This window comes from Agelaius tricolor, unplaced genomic scaffold, assembly GCF_023055355.1.
Source record: "Agelaius tricolor isolate 1412-34295 unplaced genomic scaffold, bAgeTri1.0.p SCAF_5, whole genome shotgun sequence".
NCBI classification, from domain to species: Eukaryota; Metazoa; Chordata; class Aves; order Passeriformes; family Icteridae; genus Agelaius; species Agelaius tricolor.
In genome coordinates, this window is record NW_027269265.1 from 37,061,379 (window position 1) to 37,083,451 (window position 22,073).

At 38.4% G+C, this 22,073-nt stretch overlaps 1 protein-coding gene across 1 annotated transcript in view; it reads left to right on the plus strand.

Annotated features, from left to right (window-relative positions):
* The window catches only part of SPTBN5 (spectrin beta, non-erythrocytic 5), a 90,776-nt gene that overhangs the window by 27,008 nt on the left and 41,695 nt on the right, over positions 1–22,073 (plus strand). Inside the window, exons 25-33 of the mRNA XM_071428375.1 lie at positions 158–274; positions 835–998; positions 2,698–2,830; positions 3,680–3,825; positions 4,992–5,106; positions 7,000–7,110; positions 8,294–8,473; positions 12,415–12,618; positions 13,861–14,010. Coding sequence (XP_071284476.1) covers positions 158–274; positions 835–998; positions 2,698–2,830; positions 3,680–3,825; positions 4,992–5,106; positions 7,000–7,110; positions 8,294–8,473; positions 12,415–12,618; positions 13,861–14,010 — 1,320 coding nt within the window. The remainder of the gene's footprint in view (positions 1–157; positions 275–834; positions 999–2,697; positions 2,831–3,679; positions 3,826–4,991; positions 5,107–6,999; positions 7,111–8,293; positions 8,474–12,414; positions 12,619–13,860; positions 14,011–22,073) is intronic.

The window sequence follows — 22,073 nt, forward strand, 5'->3', positions numbered from 1 at the left end:
AATTTTATGATTTCACAGAGAATAGTGAATTAAATATTAAATAAAACATTACAGTAAGTCTTACAGTGCACCATCTATTTAGAATTTATTAGGTAAGAAAAAAATGTCATTAATGTTTTGAAAGTTGAAGCTTATCTGTTTTCTCTTTAACTGATAGTTTTTAATGAATATATCAGACCTGGAGGCTTGGATAGCAGAAAAATATCCACTTGTGACAAGCAAGGACTACGGTAAAGATGAAGATGGAACACTGAAACTCATCAAGAAACATAAGGTATTTCTCTGCCTAAATTCTGTGGGCTAGCCTGATCTTTTGGTCCCTCTGCAGTCATAAAATTGTTTGTCTTATTGGTAGTTGAGTGCCCAGGCATCTACAACATTTTGCATCGATATATATAAATTGATAGAAGAGATCAGTGCAGTTTACCAACTTGGTTGGTAAAATGTAGTTTGGGGGAAAAGGACGATGGTGAATATTCTCATATTCCTCTGAGGCCAAATCTGACTATCTTCTTTTCAGTTTCAACAGATGTGTGCAGAAGCCTTGTAAGTTTTTCCTAAAATCAAAGATACAGATAAAGTATTAATCCAGGAATACTTTTCTCTACCTAATATTCCATCAGGGAATTCTAATTGTCTTTATTCATTTAATTGGTTTGAATTTCTGTACAATTTTTTTAAATGTTGCTAGAAAATAATCAAAAATTATTCAAGTCTTGGAAATGTCCCATCCTTCCCAAAAATATTTCTTTTTCAGTCACTACACCCTAGGCTGTTCACAGACAGTGGCTATCTCGGACAACTGGCTCTCAATTCACTGTTTTTCTTTGTCAGGCACTGGAGCATGAGATTGCCATTTACCAAGATTTGTTGAAAGAACTGAATGAAAGTGCTCAAACTCTTCCTCTTGTGGGCTCCATCCAGTATATTGAGGTTGATGCACCAAAGGAGCAAGTTCATTCAAGACTTCAGGAGCTGCAGGAGCTAGCAGCAGCAAGGTACAAACCAGAACTCCCCCTTGGATCCTAGATTAGATTCAAAGCCCACTGAAATCAATAAAGGATATCTCCAGTTACTTCACTGGAATTTATATTCATTATATTATAAATAAGTAATTTATTATCATTATAATTATAGTTATAATATTGTTCTTGTTATTAATTTTATTTTACTTCTACATTTTATAATTAAATTATATTATCTCCTCTTATTTCAATTATATTTAGGAAATTGCCTGTTTCTATATTATAATTCTGTGCATTTATGAGCTTTTCATTTTACTAAACAAGACTTCTACAATTTATTCAAGGAGTTTTGCTGCATATTAAGGATTTGATATCTACCAATTTCCTCTTTATCTTTAATCATCCTCTCGTAAAGTGACTTCAGGCGCCAGATTCTGGCTTGCATTTGTGGTATTTAGAATCTGCTATCAATCGTAAAAAATATTTTTAGAATGTTCCCTTAATGCTATTTTAAAATTACTTGATCTTTACATATCGTAAGAGACACAATAATGAATTCACTTATTTATATACCCAGTGACTGTGCTAGTATGGGAAAGCTTTTATTCTTGAATAATCCTTTACTTTTAATTTCACTTTCTTTCAGTTATTATTACAGTAAGATATTTACAACAGGACAGTTGGCTTGTGAAAAGGATTTTAACACTTATAGTTGGTTTTCAGAAAGGAAAAAATGGAAAAAATGTCTGAACAACTTTGATTTTTCCCCCACAAAAATTTCACTCAGAAAAGGAAGAGGATTCTGCAAGCAGAATAACAAATAAATTAATCTGAATACTAGAATATCTAGATCTAAAGAAAATGCTGGTATTTAACCTTTCATTTTTAATCTTGTTTACAGTTGAAAAAGTAAAAGCATCTATAGAAAAACCTGTGAATGAAAAGTTCAGAAAAAGAAATAATCTAGAAATATCAAAACACTTCTGTGTGTTGAACACAGAAATGTGTTCATTTTTCTAAATATTAACCTGTATCTTGTGGCACCTTATTGGTGCTCTGGTTTGCACCTCTCATCTGCATTCTCCTTGGGCTGGACTCTTAACAAGTTACATCTCTTATGATGAACATTTGTGACTCAAACTGGGAAGCCAGGTTCTTCTTTTCTGAAATATTTGCACAATGGCAGGCTGACAGATGGAAAATTGATTTTTTTTTTGTTTGTTTGTTTTTTGTTTTTTTGGGGTTTTTTTGTTTTTTTTTTTTTTTGCTGTGGAAGCCCCATAACGTGTCTGACTGAATTATAAAGTAATCTAGACCATTGGAAATATGTAACAGGTTGGAGCAATTCTGCCACACAGGCAATATGAGAATTGCATCCAAAGGCTTTCATAGCATCTGCTTTCCTGATGCTCAGGAAATAATTCCTTCTCATTTTCACAAGTAATTCAATTATCTTTAGAAAGACAGATCAGGACAGATCTGGAAAAAATAAAGGGGATTCTTTCTCATGGAAAGAAAAAACCCAGCAAAAGCAATAACAAACCCCAAGCAAAACCTGTCTGACAGCTGCCATCCTAAAATCATCATTTCCAAATCTGAGAAATAATCAGCTCTTTCATTACAGAGAATGCATTTTGATGGTGAGAGGTTTTGGGGATTCATTGGAAGAAAGTTACTGATAGCCCTTCTCTTTTATTATTAATTATATTATTTTGTCTCCTTCCCCCAACAGAGGGAAGAAACTCGATGAAACTCTTCTCTTGCATGAGTTTCTACAAGAATATGAAGATCTGGAAGACTGGATCACTCAGCAGAAACAACAAGCCAGCTCTGAAGACTATGGAAATGATTATGAACATGTTTTGGTGAGTTTTTTGAGTAGCAGATTAAAAAATCAAATAAACTGTATGTAATGAGACTGTAAACAGATACTAAGGTTGTCCTTGAAAACTTAAAAGATAAAGTAAGAAGTAAGTATAAATAACTGGAAGATGGGAGGAGAAAAGGGTGAAGTGGATGGGAAGGACTGAAGAACAGGCAGCATTGCATCCCGTTACCATGAGGTCTGAGCTGTCTGAAACAACTGCATGCTAAAATGTCTACACCTTCAGAGAGCAAATCTTTTCTATTTTTAGTAAGTAGATATTTCAGTATGGTATCCATTTAGGATTTTTTCTTTTTTTTTTTTCTTTTTAATTGTGATTGCTGATATACAGACCTCTCACGTGGCATAGAAACCAATCTAATGTCAGCCTGTTACAAATCACTGCAATGTCAGCCTGTTAGAAATCACTACAATTCACCTGTTCATCTTAATTTTTATAATATTTATTATTTATTTCAAAATAGCTTGTGTCTTAAACCTTAAAATCAGACTATATTATCCATTTACAGCACTGAATACGCATTTGCGTTCATTAAGTAAAACCGTATAATTTTATAATTTAAATTCATTGCACATAGAATGCTTATTTCTATTCCCAGTAATCATGTTTATGCCCCCCATCTGCATCACAAACCTCATGTTTTGCTAAGAGTTTGAAGCTTCTCATGGTCTTTGAAGGTAGAATCCTGTCATTCTCTGAAGTTTGTCTGTCTCTAAGAATTATCAGCTTATTACATGTTTTATGGCTGTGTTCTGATGAGCAGGTACGTTTGGAAAAAGAGAGCACTCAAAAGGGGTTTTCTCTTTATTCTTGTTTTCCCTTCTAAAGCAACTTTGTGCCAAATACGATACATTCCGACATCAGTTGGAAGCAGCTGGGAAAAGAGTTGTGGCTTTCCAGCAGCTGGCAGACAATTTGCTGAGCCAAGGGTATTCAGAGTCCTGGGAAATTCGGCAGATGCAGAAACAACTAAGGTAGGAGCATTCTGTTAGGTCTAAAATGCTTTTCTCCTTTCCATCTGCTCTCAAGGAGGAGGAAGTAACAAGAAACTAGGAAGGGATAAGGCATGTCCTCCTGATTCTCTAATTGCAAACTATGTAGTTTGCTCACACAGAATTGCTTCCAGCTTCATTTAAAAATAAACATCATACTTGCTGTTCTGGCTTCTTGTAAATTGCTTTGGAGGTGTTTTACAAGGTGAACTTCCTTTGCCCTTTGAAACAGGATCACCAGCTGAAAGGCTCGGAGTTTAGATGCTTTTTATTGCTTCTTTTTTTTGAGTTTGAATCCCATCACTGCTCTGCAGAATAACATTGAGGTGCTCTGCGCTTCTTAGTTCTGGCATCAGTCCAAACTGGCCCAAAGGAGAAGTGTGTCTGCAGGCAGCTGTGGTCACCACAATATAAGAGAGTTATTAAGCTATTAGAGAGCGTCCAAAGGAGGCCATGAGGATGATGAAGGGTCTTGAGGGGAAGCTCCTCATATGAAGAGTGGCTGAGGTCACTTGGTCTGTTCAGTCTGGAGAAGACTGAAGGGAGACCTCACTGCAGTCTGCAACTTTCCCGTGAGGGAAAGAGGAGAGGCAGAGGTTGATCTCTTCTCTGTGATGACCAGTGACAGGACCAAGGGAATGGCCTGAAGCTGAGTCAAGGGAAGCTTAAGTTGGATATTAGGAAGAGGTTTTTTACCCAGAGAGTGGTTGGGCACTGAAACAGGCTCCCCAGGGAAGCAGTCACATCACCCTGAGTTCAAGAATGCATCAGATACATGGTGTGATTCTTGGGGTGTTCTGTGCAGGGCCAGGAGTTGGATTTTAATGATTCTTGTGGGTCTTTCCCAACTCAGGATATTCTATGATTATATGCTCGGTACTCCAAGTAGTGCATATAAAACCTGAAAAGTGCAGTTGAGGGGGGAACTCTTAAATAGGACCATTTCTTTAAGTTCCTGGAGCAAACAGGAGGACAGAGTAGGGTGAGAGACATGCTGCCATTCAGAGAATTACTCCAACAGAATTTAAAGGCAGGAATTAAAATCTAAGCAAGAACAGGTTCTGTTTTCAATATTTCTTTAGACTGTTGGTCTCCTTTATTCCTAGTTTAAATGTTTTACATTGTTCTTTTCCCATTCTACCTTGAAGGAACTCTTGGGAGGAACTGTTGGAAATGACCAGATCACGAGGTGAGCAGCTGAGAGATGCTGAGGCTATTCACAAGTGCTACCAAGATCTGACAGATGCTCTGGCCCATATTGAGGTAAAAATTCATAGGAAAATCTCATATAATGCAAACTTCATTTGTGCTTTTTTTTTTTTTGTGGAATATTCTTATGATTCTCAGCATTCTTACTGCTGACTTCAAACCCTGGGTAAATCTTAGACACATGACTGGTTACCTTATGAGAATCACTGGTGAAACAAGGTGGAGCTGGAGTTGCTGATCTGTGGGAAAAGCTGAGAAGATCAGGGTTTGCACAAAGGTGCCTCACAGTGCAATGCATACAGTGATGTAGGTTGCAGTCATCAGTTTGCCTAAGAAACTACTGCCTTACCATGGTGGTTCTTTGTACACTGTTGTAGTTTTATGTGTGCTGAAGAACTCTCCTCTGAAAAAGGCATTTGTTTGGATTACAGTGACCATTAGCCTGGAACGTTGTCAGGCAATCATGAGATCTGAAGTGAAAAGCTGAGCCAAAAATCTTTTCCTCTCATTCCAGTGCCCAGTACTGGCAATAATTTCAAACTGTCCCAGCATGAAAACTAGGGGGAGAAGTCTCCCGAAAAAAATCTTCAGCCTTCTGTTTTATCTGAACATCCTGAAGAATTTCACAGAGAAACCACATCCTTGCTGTAATGAGAGGTGTGGTTTCCCTAACGCAGATGTTTACAGGAGGCAGTGATCCAAGGAGTTCCACTGTTTGCAAGGCAACAGGCTTTGTTTGGTTACATGTGATGAATTTTCTACTTGTTTGTGCTGGCAGAGGCTACCCTATTCAACCATGTTATTCCTGTTTTCTTCCCCAGTCATGAAGAGAAAATCAAACATAATATTTCACCATTTACCACCTGGGGTTTTCAGAACCTGGTGCTTATTTAAGTTCAATGATGAAGTAGTTAATGCTGAGACAGTGACGAGTAAGGGTTCAAAAACACCTCACAGACCATCTGTTGGTTTACCCCCATGCTGAGTTTGGTCCAGGCGACCACTACAGCCTTCTTGCATTGCATCTTGTTAATAGCTTCACACCAGGGAGGGAGAGCAGTCATCTCATCCATTCCTTCCTGTGTACCCTGGTCAGAAGCCTACTAGGGAAAGCTGTTCTCAGAGGAACACAGTACTAGAAGGCCTTGCTTAAGTCACAGCTCCAGCGCCATCATAGTACAGGCAACTACAACATGCATCTCCTTCTATAGCACCTTACCAAGATACACTGTTGGTGTCCCAAACTAGCCTGTGATTCTGTTGCAGAAATGTAGTTCTTCAATGGTAAGAAATGTTCTGCTAATTTTCCCTAAACTGACCTGGAACAAATTTCTAATAATTTTAGTGACAATGCTGTTGTCCAGCTGAAATGCCTTTTCATTTTGCATACATTTCCAATGCATATCTGGGTAACAACTACATCCATTCAGAACCTTTGCTGAATTAAAAAAATGTTTACATTTCCATTTATGTAGCGGTCCCTCCATTTCTCTCATCTTTACAGTAATCTTTCTTGTGCATGTATAACCAAAATTTTATCTAAAAATGGTTCACGGGAAGACAACCTACCTGTGTCTCAAAGAAGGGACTGAAACTGTTGCTTGTTAATGCTACTTTTAAGAATTCACAGTCCCTGCAGTAGGTATTCAAGACTGATTCCCAACACAAAGCCTGTAAGAAATTTTCTTGTATTTTCTGATCAAGAAAAGACACAAACCTTCATTTCTAACAGTCCATTTGAATAGTTTAGCCATTAAGATATTTAGAAGTGAGTTACTAGGAGTGATTTTTCTGACTTCCTTTTTTCTATCATAGTTGAGTATCTCAGAATGTCCTCAGGTGTGAAGTATCAGTTAGAGTACCCAATATTATTTAATGTAGGCTTGTAGTGAGTTTTGCTTGGAAACAGGAAAAAACCCAAAGCTTTCTCTGATTTCTTCTTTCTAGGAGAAGTCCAAAAGTATTCCAGATGATGTTGCAAAGGACATGAGAGGTGTGCAAACCCAGCTCCGAAACCACGTGGCCTTGGAGCACGAGCTCTCTGGGAATGAGCAGCAGGTAAGGGCAGTCCTTTGTGGTCTTCAATGTGTAGCCAAAGTTCAGCTTTCCAAGATAAGCATAATAATAATTTGGTTCATAGAGTTCATAATAATAATGAACCAAATTATTACGGTCTCTCACAGAAAGCCTGGAAATCTCTAGTGATTTTCCTTCATTTTCTGGGTTTTTTAATATAGTCAAGGTCTGATAGCAGTGACAAAGTAGGTAATTAAAACTTTTCAAATAAGGCACATACTGTAATAACTGCTGACAGTAGTTCAATATGACTATTGAAGTAATTCACAGGGATATTTTTGATCATGGTTTGAAATGTAGGATTATGCCAGGCTTTGTGATATGCTTATTGTCTTCTTCAAAGTGTTCCAAGTGATTACAAGGAAAAATCCAGAATCGGTTTTATGTGCAGAGAAAATTAATATTGGTACAAATTGGACTGTGAGGAAAAAGGATGGCACTCACAATACAAATATGTAAATGTAATGTAAATAAATGTAAATTTTACAAATATGTAAAATTTTATGAGAACAGATACCTTGCATATGGGAGACTTGATTGGTTTCAACAAACTATTAAAACTAGCATGAGTTTTCACTCTTGTATAATATATGTAATAGAATACAATAGTATATACAGTGTAAAACACAGCATGAGTTAAACTTATATTACTAAAGTTATCTTACTGAGATATCTGAAGTTATTACTTATCAGTGGCCTCAAATATTTTTGCCTTGGGGCAGTAACATTAGAATTGATCCCATCAACTTCTCGTTACTTTCAATGGTAAAAAAACATGAGACATGCATGAAGAGAATGTAGTCACAGTTAAGCTGTATGGTCAATGAGGAAAAAATTGGTTTGCTATTACTTGCATTATAACAGCAATTATAATACTACTTTCATTATCCACATAATAAATGGTGTAGTAAAAAAGGGAAAACAAATCTGAAAAATCACTGTTGTGATGAGCCTTGACAAACACTGGATGTCACTATTACTCCATACAACAGACATTATAGAGGGTTTTTTTTTTTTTTAATATGAGAAAAGTTAAGTCAGAAAATGTTGTTTGAATTGTATTTTCATGTACAGAAAAGATAGCACTTATCAGAACTTTTCTAATATTAGCAGGATCTCCATGACGCTCTCCTTCTAACCCTCTTCTTTCACCCCCTGTGCACAGCTGCAGGAGCTGATCCACTCTGCAGATCAGGTGCTCCCCTATTGCTCCAAGAAGCAGGTGGAAGACCTGAAGGCAAAGCAGCAGGCAATAGTGACCAACTGGAAGGCCCTGAAGTCCAAAGTGGAGCAGCGCAGGAGACTCCTGGAACAAGCCTACAAGCTCTATGAGTTCCAGGCACATGTAAGCACTTCTGCCCTTTGTCCCTCACTACTCAGGGAAGGTTGCCTGCAGTGGGTGTGAATCAGAGGTTCACTTCCAAACTGGAAAAGGCTGCAAGTGCTCTCTGTGTTATCAATCAAACATTTCGTGCTCGTTGATATTTAGAAAGGCGTTAGAGGATAAGGATCTTTTCTATAGGATAAGGATTTTTTTTACCTTCTGTAAGAATAGAAGCTTCCATCCAGAGGTGTAAGGAATAATTGTCAGCTGTCAGAAGCAGTCACCGCTTTGCAGGAGTAGCAGTAATCTTTTCAAAGTCTTTGCAATTTCCACTGAGCAAGAGTGACAGAAAGAGATGTTACTGTCCCATTTATAATGCATAAAAGTTTGTTCTCTCTCTCCCTCAGGGCATGCAATAACCCTTGGTTCACTTACAGCACATATCAAATACAACTCACTGATTTTTGCACTAACCTCTCAAGCTGCTCAAACAGGGACATGGATATATCAGCACAGCATCAAAATCAGCAATGCACAGTTGCTTTGTGTCCAAAGAACTCAGGAGGTCGCTGAGCTGTGATTTGCCATGGAATACTCTGCAAATGTCAGTAGTCTCAGTGAAGGCACTTGAGCTACACCACTGCAGATCAGTAGATTATTGCTGCAGGTTCTAAACCAGCAAGAGTACCCCCTTATATCATGAAAGGAGTTGCTAATGTAGATTTCAAGAATGCATTTACATTTTTTTATTCTTCAACTGTTCCAAGTGTAACTATTGTGTCAATAGTTACACTTGGAACAGTTGAAGAATAAAATACTTCTGGTAGTTCATGTTCTGCTTCCATTTTTAGTGGGAAGCAGAGTGTCCGGAGTATGTTCACCTGGAAAAAACTTGCTGCAAGTTTGTCTTAGGGTTCTGATCTGGGATCAAGACCACAACAGAGTGTACGTGGTTGGTTTTTTTAGCATGAGAGGCATCTGCATATTCAATTAATCCACTTTAAGTCTCTTATAAGTGTTTAAATTAGCATTACCTGTCATATTTTATACAAAGAAATGTTATGTAGTTAGAGATAAAGGATGTTTATGGCAGTTTGGGGGGTTTGAGGGTTTGGTTTGTTTTCCAACTGCTATAAGTTCCACCATCATGTGCAGAACTGTTGATGGGGAAAATTAGTGTGATTCTACTGATGTAGGTGAAAAGTTCATTTGCCCACTGTCTTTCTAACAGTATCTAGGACTCATAGGAAGAACAAGGCAAACTTTTAGAATGTATTTTTCTATCATATATATTGGATTCTTGAAGTCTTCAGCCTGGAGGCATTTTCATCAGAAGGTGGATCTTGGTGGATTTGACCATTAAAATGTAGTCACTCAGAGTTCACTTCTTTATTGATTTACTTCATAGCTTACATCATAGATTTAGTTTTTGACTTCAGATAAAAAAATGTTAAGTTGTCCCCATCCTCTGGGAGTGTTATTCTAATTTTTATTGCTGGAATGATGCAAAACAACTTTGGTTTGAATTTTGTCTGAAATGTGTGATGCAGCCTGTGGTCTGAATGACAAATTTATAGCTCATGTCTTGCTCTGCCAGTGTGTCCTTTGATCTCCATGACTCTTGACATCATTAAACAAAATGACAAAGCCATGTGACCATATTCTCAGCAATGTGTCTAGATGGGACTATGCCTCAGGCAACTCCCTGTCTCCCTGTCTCTGATGTCAGGCTGATGGCAAAAAGTATTCCCAATCCTCTCAATTTTCACCTCCTTATGTGACAATAATTCCTGAAGAAGTGAAGAGCTGGTTCTGCAATTTGGTAAGCCTGTCTTGCTGCCCAGATGGGACAAGGCAGGATTATGCAACCATGGCTATATAACTGTAAAAATTTCAGAAACTCTACTGTAGGTTAGAGCAGCTTTGCTGCAGAATATCACCCAAACTGCTGAAGGCAAAGAGGCCTCTTTCAGCTGTGCCAAGAGGTGCACAAATTGAATGTTAGTCAAAGCTGCTCAGAGTACTTTTTCCATTATATTGTTCATTTGCCGTCCACAGGGCCTTTTCATTTAAAAATCATCAACAGGTTAACTGAAACAAACAAACAAAAAAATCAATTTCTATAAAATGAGAATTCTGCACCATCATCTAGTGTATCTCCTTACACCCCAGCAACTACAATTTTAATGTGATTAAATAGCAGAGCTGAACCTAACTGACAACACACAGCACAGCAGAGGGCTTCAGATCTTCCATGGAACTTTGTCAAGGAAGATGAGTGCAGACACAGACTCAAAGTATTTCTGAATGATCTGAGGCTCTTACTGTGAAGTTTGTGCTAGGATCTGCACAATCAGAGTCAGGGTCTGCTCAGGAGTTTCCCACAGACTGATGCCTACTCTATCCTTAAATATTGCTGGCAGTGGTAGTCCAGTAACGTCTTATTGGCTCTTGACTTGTTCCATTGCATTATATATCCTGAGGCTTATGGATTTTTTCCTTATGCTTAGCTCAAAAATCTCAGGGAGTTTTAGACATTTGCAGTGCCAAGTGCAATGTCAGTGTCTACAGTGACATCCAGCTGTGTGAAGGAATTAGTTCTACAAATTGAAATTATGCCAACAGGTGTGCACTACCATGGGCCCATTTAAAAGGACCACAGTCTTTTTAAAGAGTCATTTAGTAGCTGTGTTCACTGGCTTTAAAAAAGCAGTATCTTGGCTTTAAAGGCTAAAGTCAAGACCCCAGATTGGCCAGTTTCAATTTTCTGATGCTTTTCTGATTTTTTTTTCCTGTCTGTCTTTACAAGATTTTCATTATATGAGCAAAAATCTATGGGTAGAATGGAGCAGCCAAGAATCTATTTCCATTACATATTTTCCTTCAGTGAAAAAGCCAGCAACCATTTAAAAGATAAACAAAAAAAATCTCGTTTTCTGCAATAAAAGAGAATTTTTCTTCAGCACTTACTATAAATAATAGTACTTTAAAATAAATCTTATAAACCTGAAAGACCATTTACTACCTAAAAATTGAATAAATTAATCCAGACATAGCTAAACTATAACCACTTTTAATCACCATCGATAATCCCTTGTATATCCCTCACAGTCCTAGTTTTTACCTACTGACATAAGAGCAAAACTCCTCCTGCAGATTCAAATAAGATGCCTAAAGTAAGAGACTGTTGAAGTATAGAATCAAATGGAGAAAAAGACATACAGAGAACAAAGTATTTTTACTTGTACAGTTTTCTTCAATCACAGTTTAAAAATAAACCTCAGAGATTTGTTTTAGCATTTTCATGCTCAGAATTGCTTCACTCATTTGGAGTTATTGCAAATGTATTTATTGGTTCTTCATATTTTGAAAGTAAACTAGCATGACATACTTGTTCCTCCCAATCTCAGTCCTATAGTTCTACATACATAATATGCTTATGCAATTTCTTCTGGCCTGTGATTTACCCTTTTCCCAGTTCTATTAGAGTGCATTTGTTTTTTTCCTGAAAATTCTCACTCTCATTTTAGGATATGTGCATTATCTAATTTTCCAATAGACTTGTATAAGCAAAAGTTTTCACAGAAATGTAAGATGACCTAACAGTGACCACATAAACGTAGGCTTATCCTTTATGAGGGAATCACATCAGAAAATACTTTAATAAAGATGGATTAAAGGGCAATAAATTATATCATGCTGCCACTGATATGATATGACAGTTTGATTATGATACCATACATCATGTAACACAGTATGTAGGAATTCCTGCAGTTGTGTTATCCATCCTTATGAAATTCATAGAAATACTGCAAGCACTAATGAAATATTTTATTTATCTATGATTTTATTACCTATTATTTTCTTAAAGTTGAAAAGTTGAAGAGTCAGCCTTAGATTTTCCTACCTGCTAACCTAAGCTTGAGCCCTAACCTGAATTTCCATATTTTCTGGGCTTCCAGGTATGGGACTATTTCTTATGGACAGCAGAAATAATAAGGGAAATGAGAGCCAAGGAGTCTATTCGGGACATATCTACCAGCAGCCTGAGACTCACCCAGCATCAGCAGCTGCTGGCAGAGATCGAGGCACGAGAAGAGAAGTACAGTCACGTTGTACAGCTAGGACAGTCCCTCTTGCAAGACGAGGAAATGCCATCAAAAGAGGTAATTGAAACTCCTCTGAGCTCAGTCATACATATTCAGCACTGGACCCTAAGCTAACTATGATTCTGTATTTTATCACACTGTGAGATACAAGTCACATACTCACTTGTCCCTGTGCATGACCTACATTTGCCTCGGTATGTGACCTATCTTGGGCACAAAAACATCTGCTTCATTTCTAACTCCAGCAGCAGATGTGTAGAGGCATTTCCTAAAGGCCCCCTGCAGCAAATCTGGACTCTTTCAAGAATTTCACCATGTTCTGAGCCACGGAGTCAACTCTACAAACTTCCCAAACTTGATTTTCAAACAAGTGCTACACTTTGTATTACAGTGGTATACCTACACCAGGACAGTCTGGACAAAATCCTGTCAACCAAAGAATGAAAACACATATGAGAGAGTTTAAAGATTGACTGAAACCTTTTCTGTAGAAAAACATTACGCTAGAAAATATACTAGTAAAATATACTCCCTGGAAATGAAAGATTTAAATCAAAATGTCAGTTTACTCAAGACAAATAGCTTCTAAGATTCTCAAAGCATTTATTTCTTTTCCAGTACCTACCAGCTCATTTCTCCCCTGATAATTCATTAACATGTCTCTTGAATACCTTCAGAAAAATGCAGAGTTTATGCAAGTTACTCTCCCATCTCACCAAGCTATTTCCTGAAAATTTGCTGAATATTGCACTGTATGACTATGGTAGCTAGAAATCTTGCTGACTTTAAAGTCCTTTGCCTGTAGAAAAAGGCAGGAAAAAAAATCATTCATAGAAGGCATGTGGATATACAGTGTTTAAAGCTGAATGAAGTCTAGCCTTGTGGCATGAATTCACTAGAAAATTATGCTATGTTGATAATTTTTATTTTAATATCTATCATATAAAAGTTTGAAGTGCTATAATAGCACTCTTAATGCTTAAAGATAATGAAGAATTAGGATCTGATGCTAGAAGTCACACTTGAGAAACAGTTACCTTTTTTGCTCTTGGTTTGGACTGCTATATATGCTCTAAGAAGCACTTCTCCATTGCAGAAATGAGGCACCTTTGATTATCTCTGTGCCCAAACAGAAGTGCTAGAACTTTTTCTAGTTGTTTGGGGTTTTTTTTCTGTTTAATAAATTTGTGCCATTTAAAGGCATTATCCACCACTCCACTTAATCCTCTCTTCTGTCAATTTACCTGGATTATGGGATATAAAGACCAACACAAGTTTTTAATTGGAAATTTTTTTCAGATTCAGCAAAAGCTACAGGCTTTGTTAGAAGAGAAGGAAAATGTATACAATGCATGGAGACAGAAGAAGGAATGGCTGGAGAAAATACACCAAGAACAAATGTTCTACAAGGATTGGGATCACCTTGACATGCTCCTGAACTCACAGGAGGTGAGCAAATTATAAACTTGAAATAAGCAGCTAAAACCTTCAAGCATGTAAACTCTTTCAAACTAAAAATGACACTAGTGTTCACCTACAGCTTGAAATCCCTGTGCCTGTGTACAGAAAAGACAGTCTCTTTTATTGGTATTGTTAGTGTTCTGGTATCATTTGGAGACTGTAGCAATGTGCAAGAAGCCTTCCTTTCTCATGGGGCTGAGGTGTGGAACAGAAACAAGTAGATGATCCTTACCTGAAAGATAATTCACTGCAAATATACCTAAGAGGAAACATATGAGCATCACAACAGAAGAGGGAGACAAGAGTCCAATATTAGTCCACTTTACAAACAGATCTCAGCTTGCCAGCTGCTTAACCACTGACAAATTTGGTAGGATTCAAAGAGAAAGGAAATTGTAAAGAGGGTTTGAAGGGATTTTGCTTTGCAGGTGTTGCTGGAATTCTCAGCTCAGGCTGAGAGTTATGCTGGGAAAATGCAACTGGAGGAAAATGGATGTCAGCAGTGTGAGATAATACAGGAAAGTGAATTGACTTCTCAGTTCTGCAAGGGCATTGATAGGAGTGTGTAGAACAACAATGAAAGGAGCATTAACTTCTGTTAGATGCAGTTGAGAAAAACGAGCTAGTGAAAAAAGCCGTCTCATGAAAAAAAGAGGGCAGATATAATCAATGCAAAGAGACAGAAGGATGTTCTTATTATCATCAGCATTTTGCAGCTCTTGAAATAGATTTTTTTTCAGCATTATTGAATTATATTTTGTCTTCCTTGCACTTTCTTTGATTCATGTAACTATTTCAAAAGGCTCCATTTTGAGGTCTGGCATTTGCTATTACAAAACTGAGTGCAATCACTCTGAAAATTCATGAATTGATAGATTGCTGCAATTGTGCTGAGACTTGGCATACAAACCACATCAATGGGTTGCAGGTTGCCAAACTGAAGGATTGGTGCAATGCTGGAGGAGGTTGCACCTCTGGGTCATTTTTCATTAAGGAAAAATAATTCTTAATTCTCCAAGACCACTGAGAGCAAAATATAATGGCTCTTATTTTGCGCTGAGCTCAATTTTCCACCAGTGCTTTCCACTGGCACTAAATACTGGCACTAAATCCTTTTGGAAACTGACTCTGAGCTGTGCCATGCAGTGATACTTAACCCTTTGTAGCACACAGGCCTGGAGATTTCTGCTACTCCTTCCTTGAAGGAAATGCATGTCTATATAATTCTTTATAATTGGTTCTTTTAGAAAATGTGACCTGCATTCTGGATTTTGTGCCGTGAAGCAGAAAGTTTCACCTAGGTGTAAAATATTACATAGTTCTGCCCACTATTTGTTGCTTATATAGCAAATGACGTGATTTGCATTATATCTACCTCAATTCCCTACCAAGCAGTGGTACATCATTGTTAAGCTCCTGCATGGGAGCTTATCAGGGGAAATGTAAACACTACAAAAGTTTGGCCACTGTATTTTTTTCTCTTTTCATTAAACGGATATCAGCCAACACACGGAGGCACTATCACTACAACATCTGCTTTGCTCTGTGTAATGCAGGGGTAAATGTATGGGAAGCTACTGTGGGTAGGTGTTTTTTTGCTCCTCAGTTGTGACTCCTGGTTGCAAAAGTCTGCATTACTCATACATGAAAGGATATGAAGAGGTAATGCACCTGGCATTTCTGGTATGGCCCCAGCACTTTCTCTACAGGTCAGTGGCACTTTACATTACTTCTTTGTTCAGATGAATTTGCCATTGCCATAGGTTGTGACGTAGACTGCCACAGAAGGGCTGGTGTTCATCAGAAGCTAGGTAAATTCTCCTGGTGGGATCAGAAACCAGAAGTTTCTTCAGCCAAAGCAAAGCCTGAGAATGAAGATTGTGACCATGAAGAGTATGAAGAGAATGAAGATTGAGGACCATGAAGAGCAGTTCTGTTATCAGAATCTTTTTCCCACAGTATCCTCTTTATGAACTTCAAAGGAACCTGGTGCTCGGCTTTTCTCACTGACACTAAGCATCCAGAAGGTGGAACAGTAAAGTGAGGATGCTTGGCTGTCCCTTCCAGCAGCTCTTCACACAGACCACGCTTTACAATCAAGCTGTCTTTTGCAGCTGCTGCCATCTGCCATATAGATCAGAATAAATAATTTGACAGCAGAGTGATGTTCCTTAGTCACTACTTATATTTCACTTTTCTGCAGTTGAAGAACTCTTGGAAGAGAAATCTATTTCTTTTGGATTAAACTCTGTTACTACTATACAGAGTTAAAATGGGGCTGCATAGTGATACAAACAAGCAGGATGATAGGAAAGCAGTTTTTTTCAAACAGGTTTTTAAAAAATAACTCAGCCAGGACATCAGCTGAAGACTCTCAAACCATTTTCCCAATAGGAATTTCATCATTTGCTGCTTTCAGAAAGGACAAAAGCAAACACAAATTCAAAAAGGATTCCTATCAGGCAAACAAATAGAAGCAATCTCTCCACCCTTTTTGTTTCTTCTGACTTGTGTGTTTGAGTTAAGGCTGTTACATGCATTTCACTTCTTATGTCTGCAAAATGTCTGTGTAAGGAAGCATGCCATAACTTTTCAATCCTATTTTGGCTGTACTTCATATGCCATAGACCAGAAGCAAGAAACAGGCGAAGGAAGAAGGTAACAGAGGAGTATTTTAAACTAAGAACTACTACTAAGAATTGCTCTTTCATTCGCTGTCTGTGCCACTGTGACAGGTTTGACTTTAAGCCAGCACCTTATATTACATCCAAGTTACTTAAGCCTTCAAAAGATTTCTGCAGAATATCATCTACCATTGTTCTGTGCTAAGGAAAATAGAGTACATGTGAAGAAAATTAGGCAAAATCAATTTTTAATTTTTTTATTGTTGTTAAGTCAGTTGTGCCATCAAATGGAACTTCTGTAGGAATCTCTTGTAAGAGCTGCAAACTGAGACCTTGTCATGCAGAGTGCAGACAATTAACAGCTGAAAAAGGGAAAGAAGGAAAAATTTTTTTTTTACTTTGAGCAGAAACTGTGTCCAATACTCTCTACTCTGTTCTGATCTTTTCACAGCAGCAGATCCACTGCTCAGGTTAGCTGCTTTTTTTTTCCACAGATGAAATAACAGCGAGTTTGCAGGCTGTCTCTGGCAGGCACTTTTGGCTCCCTCCTACTCTGTCTGCAGTCTCACTGTCAGAACACTCAGGGAGCAGAGCCGTATGCTCCGTAATTTATCTTTCAGCCCATCCCACAATCATATCGCTTTGCAGACATGACAAGAGGTGGTAGCAGTTTTAGAAGAGCTGAGATTTTTTTATTTTGAATGTGGATTTTTTTTGTTCGCATTTTTCTTCCTAGAGAATGTTTATTCATCTCCCATTCCTTTGCTTCAGAGGAAGAATGGAAATTTCCAGTGCCAAAGGAAAAAGGATTAGGACTTGATTTTAAGCACAGGGGGGAAGGCAAGCTCTGTGGCTTTGAATTTTGCATCATTTAGGACTAAGCTTCAGAATGTCATACAGGGACCATTGCTGCAAACCTTCATCTGCAACCTACATCTCCACTGTGGAAGTGCTGCTCTCTTCCTGTAGAACGACCCCACCTCCTGCTTTTGAGTCTGCCGTGCAGGACAAGCCTTTTCAAGAGATGCCAGTGCCAGCTTGGCATCCTCCCACTGGTCAATCAGTTGCCAAGCTTGCTCCACGAAATGCCATCTCACCACCTAGCAGTGTGTCTTACTGCTCAAGGCTAGATGTCATCCTGGCACACACAGACCAGAGGAAAGGCTTTGGGAGCACTAGTCCCTGTGTCAGTCCTTCTGATGAGACATCCACATGTTCCAGTGCTTGCAAGGATCCTTGGGACCACGGATATGAGAGGTCTGGCACTCAGTCAACATCTGCATCTTACAAGCAATATTCAAGAAGAGAAAAAAGTGCTCATCATATTACTCCTGGAACCAGTGATCCCTTGAAGTTTGCTCTGTCTTTGCCCTCAGATGTTCTTTCCTGCAAAGCTCCATCAAGCTGGACATCACGCCTAAATGTTGATCTGTCTGCTCTTCCATCTGCTTCTATGCTCCACAGCAAAAATCTGCAGTCATCCCTGGAACCTTGTGATTCACTGCCATGCCAACAACATTGCTGTAGCCAGTGCAATGTCCAAATGTCAGACCTCCACACTTCAATGAAGCTTTACATTTCAACGTGCAGCTTGATGATAAAGCCTTTTCGAGCAGATTCCCATGGAAGCAGTCATGCTCATTCAAGTCTGCTCATGCCACAATTAGAGAAGGTGCCTGAAACTCCCTCTGGTCTTTCAACACGATCCCAGAAACCAAAACAAGGTTTCCCTTCAGGTGGGTCTCCAGCTCTGCAAATCACAAGATTTCATGTGACTTCCTCCAAGTATCCTGGCATTCCCCAGCAGACTTTATCCAGAGACATATGGCTGTCCCCAGCTATGCTGACTGGAAGAGAAAGTTCAGCTAGCAGGAATGAGATCGTGAGTAAGGATTTAAGTCCAGAGCTGATTGTCTTTCAGAATTACCCTTCATCTAGGCCAGAGTTTAGGAAGACTCCACGTGATGGTCTAACACCTGCTCACCACAAGGTTTCCAAAATTACCTTGATACTTGCCACTCCTTGGACTGCTATGCCTATCCAGGTGGTAAGAGAATTTAGAAGAAGCCCAAATCCAACAATCTTTATCAAAACACATGATTCAGATACAGCTGGTCCACCCTTTCACCCTGTGGAAGTTCAGGCTGGCCTCTCTCTATCAGTAAATTGTGTTTGCTGCTCAGGATTGCTTTCTAGCCACTGGACAAGATCTGGTTTGAGGCCTTCCCAGGAAACATGCACTGTAAAAAGTGTATGTCCTGACAAGCTTGTGACAAAAATGCCAGCTCCCACCACAGCTTCATCTCACAGAGACACAGCGCGTCCAGGGTCTCCATCTATTGCCGTCAACATTGCATCCTTTGGAACTGGGAGGAGAGTGGTGAAGATTTGCATTCCATTCTAGGAACATTTGCAAACAGAAGATCTAAGCTGTGTTTAACCAGGCCATATGAATTTATTTTTGTATGCATCCATGCCATGTTCCAACTCCTTAGAGATGACTTGCAAGACAAGAAAGCCACGTGTTCTGCTGTCACCAAGGCTGCAGCTACAGATTGATCCAGCTGAGTGAAGATAAGGACTCTGCTCTAATCGAGCGCTTAACAAGAGTTTCATTTTAAACATTTGAGTTGTTAACACAGCATGCAACTTCTTACAGGCCTTGCATGATTGGGCTGTAGTGCTCAGCACTTTGAGGACTCAAGATTTTAGAGCCAAGAGCTGGTTTTCTTCTCTGCTAGATTGGACTTGATGATCTCAAAGGTCTTTTCCAACCTAGTCAATTCGGTAATTCTGTAGTCAGTCTGGGACCTGGGAAAAAATCCTCAGTGTAGTTTTTCTTAGTTCTTTTCTGCTTTACTGTTTTCATTTCCTTACTTGTCAAATTATGCTGTATTTCTAAATGGTTAATTCCTGGGTTTGTAACTTTAAAAGCAAGGCTTGTTTTCAAAGCCAAAGCATTTAAGTATGTAGGAAGAAATCAGTTTTTTCCCTTCTTAGAAAAGGAGAGGTACCACCCTTTCCTGAGGGAAAAGAAGCAGAGGGAATTTAATATCCACAGCACGTCAACTTTGGATATCCCACCAAAGTTTCCAGCAGTGAAACTATGGGGAGTTTTAGAGGAATTTAGCCTGCTTTCAGACAAATATTTCATAAGTAAATATTTAAATGATGATGTTGTATGGGTGTAAGATTCTGGTATAACACCTAATACTTACAGGGTAGGGATCAGTACTGCAAATTTTGAAGAAGGAGGAAATAGGTGTGAGGAAGCAACTATAGCAGTTATCAGAAAAACAGCAGTTTTATCTCTGTGTTTTCCCATATATATTTCCAATGGCAGATAATTATATTCTTATGCCCAGGAGACAACATGCAGTAGGGGGAGGGAAAGAAATTTTAAATACATTCAGCATTAGAATTTTGCATATAAATGGTGAGGACAGATGCCAATGATGTCACCATGGTAGAAAAAATGTATGTTTTCTTTTTATAAAGAACTTTAGTATCTTTTATTTGTCTTGTAATAGTATGATACCTTCTTACAACTTTTACTGAAATGAAGTATAGTAAAACATTTTTGTGAACCTTATATAGTCATGGTATCACGAACATTTACTTACTTTGCTAAAGCAAATTTCAGATTATTTTCATTATTATTTTTAGTATTTACTTTTATCAGAATTAAGTCAAACCACACCTTATTCTTCTCTGTCTCGGCAGATAGTTTGGACTTGCTTACATACTCTAAGTGAAGGTTTTTAAAACTGATAATAATTCAGACTTTTAGTACATGGTTAGAACAGAATGATTTTCTGTGGTTTTCCAGCAATATCAGCAGCAAGCCCATGACAGGCAGTGAGAGGCAAAATCTGTGGACCTTGTTATACTTGGAAGAGAAAAAGCAGAAGGAAGTGGATTTGCACAAATACCTAAAATATATTTTATTCTAGAGAAATAAAAACTGCTCTTCTTGGAATACAAATTTCTTTTGGGGCTGTGTCATTTCTAGTGCATATAAATGTGAAATTGTGGCATCCAATTTCAAGTTGGAACATAGTTAATGACTGAAATGTTTCATTCAGTATTTCTCCAAAAGCTAGAGCTGGCAGATGCTGTCACATAACTATGTAAATAGTATTGGTTTATTTAAAATTACTTTTTTCTTAATTGGACTTTGCTTTTAATTCTGCATTAACTTGTACAAAAAATGCAGCAGCTATGCAATAATCTCAGAAATAAGGAAAAGCTCCAGAAACAAGGATAGCTCCAGGGTTTACAATGTTAGCAACTTGAAAATTTATTCCAGAAAATCTCAGATATCTCAAAAACCATTTTGTGGTTTTAAGCATCTTTGGAAGTCTTTACTTTAAAAAAACAAATCTGTTTTATAGTGAGTGGCTGAGTTTTTTGTGCTTTTTGTGGCTGAATATTGAATTCCCAATGTTGGGCCATGATTCCTAACAGAAACAAACTTGAAAGAAAGTTTATACCTGCTGTAATCTGTGGGAGACCCAGTAGGAGAGCTATGCAGTGTTTTATTTTTTAAATCAAAGTGTCTCATTCAGAGCAGGAGTTAGGAGACCTGTCTAAAAGTGTGCCAAAATGTGATGTTATTGGTGACAGGCCAGCACTGTGGCATGGGAGCCAATTTTTATTCTGCTTTCAGACTGGTGTAACAATTGCTTAAAACATTGTGGTTCTGATTATGGCAATGGCTGTTGTAAGATTTCTGTGTAAAATACAAATGGAAATTTTTTGCCTCAGCAGCTCTCCAGGCAGCAGCATTGTTGGTGCTACAGGAGCTGCTCTCCTCTGAGCACATTGCCATTACCTACCCTGCAATGTATGCAGCCACTTCCCTTTTGTGGCAATTTTCTTTCTGAGCACCGGTTTTCCTACTCAGTGTCAAAACCTTGGTTGCCAAGAGCATTTACACGGACTTCTGCTTGGGGGACTTAGTCCAAAGCTTTCAGTAGTCAGGAGAACCTTTTCTCAGTGCTGTAACACCCAAAGGAATTGAGCTTTGAACACCCAGTGTCATTTGTGCTCAATGGATTTCAGTGGGAGCAAGGCACTGCTTACGAGTCACCACCCCACACCCCTGCTCTCAGATGTCTCTGTTCTCTCTCTCTAAGGAAAATAACCATCTTTACCAGTAGCTGTTCCTTGCCTTTTTCTTCCATCAGAGGTATACAAGCAGGAAAACTAATAGCTGATCTTTTCTTCAGGTATCAGTTTCACTGCTAACAGTTACAAAATAAAAGTCCTGGAGATAAATCTTTTTTGACCAGAAATGGTAGCTAAGCCACAAAATGTATGAGAAGCTACAGTATTTTTAAAGCGAGGTTTAAAGCACCAAAATACATGGTGTTCAGGGCTAAGCCTCAGAGAGGCTCCCAGATGGGAGCAGGGTCCATCCAGGGC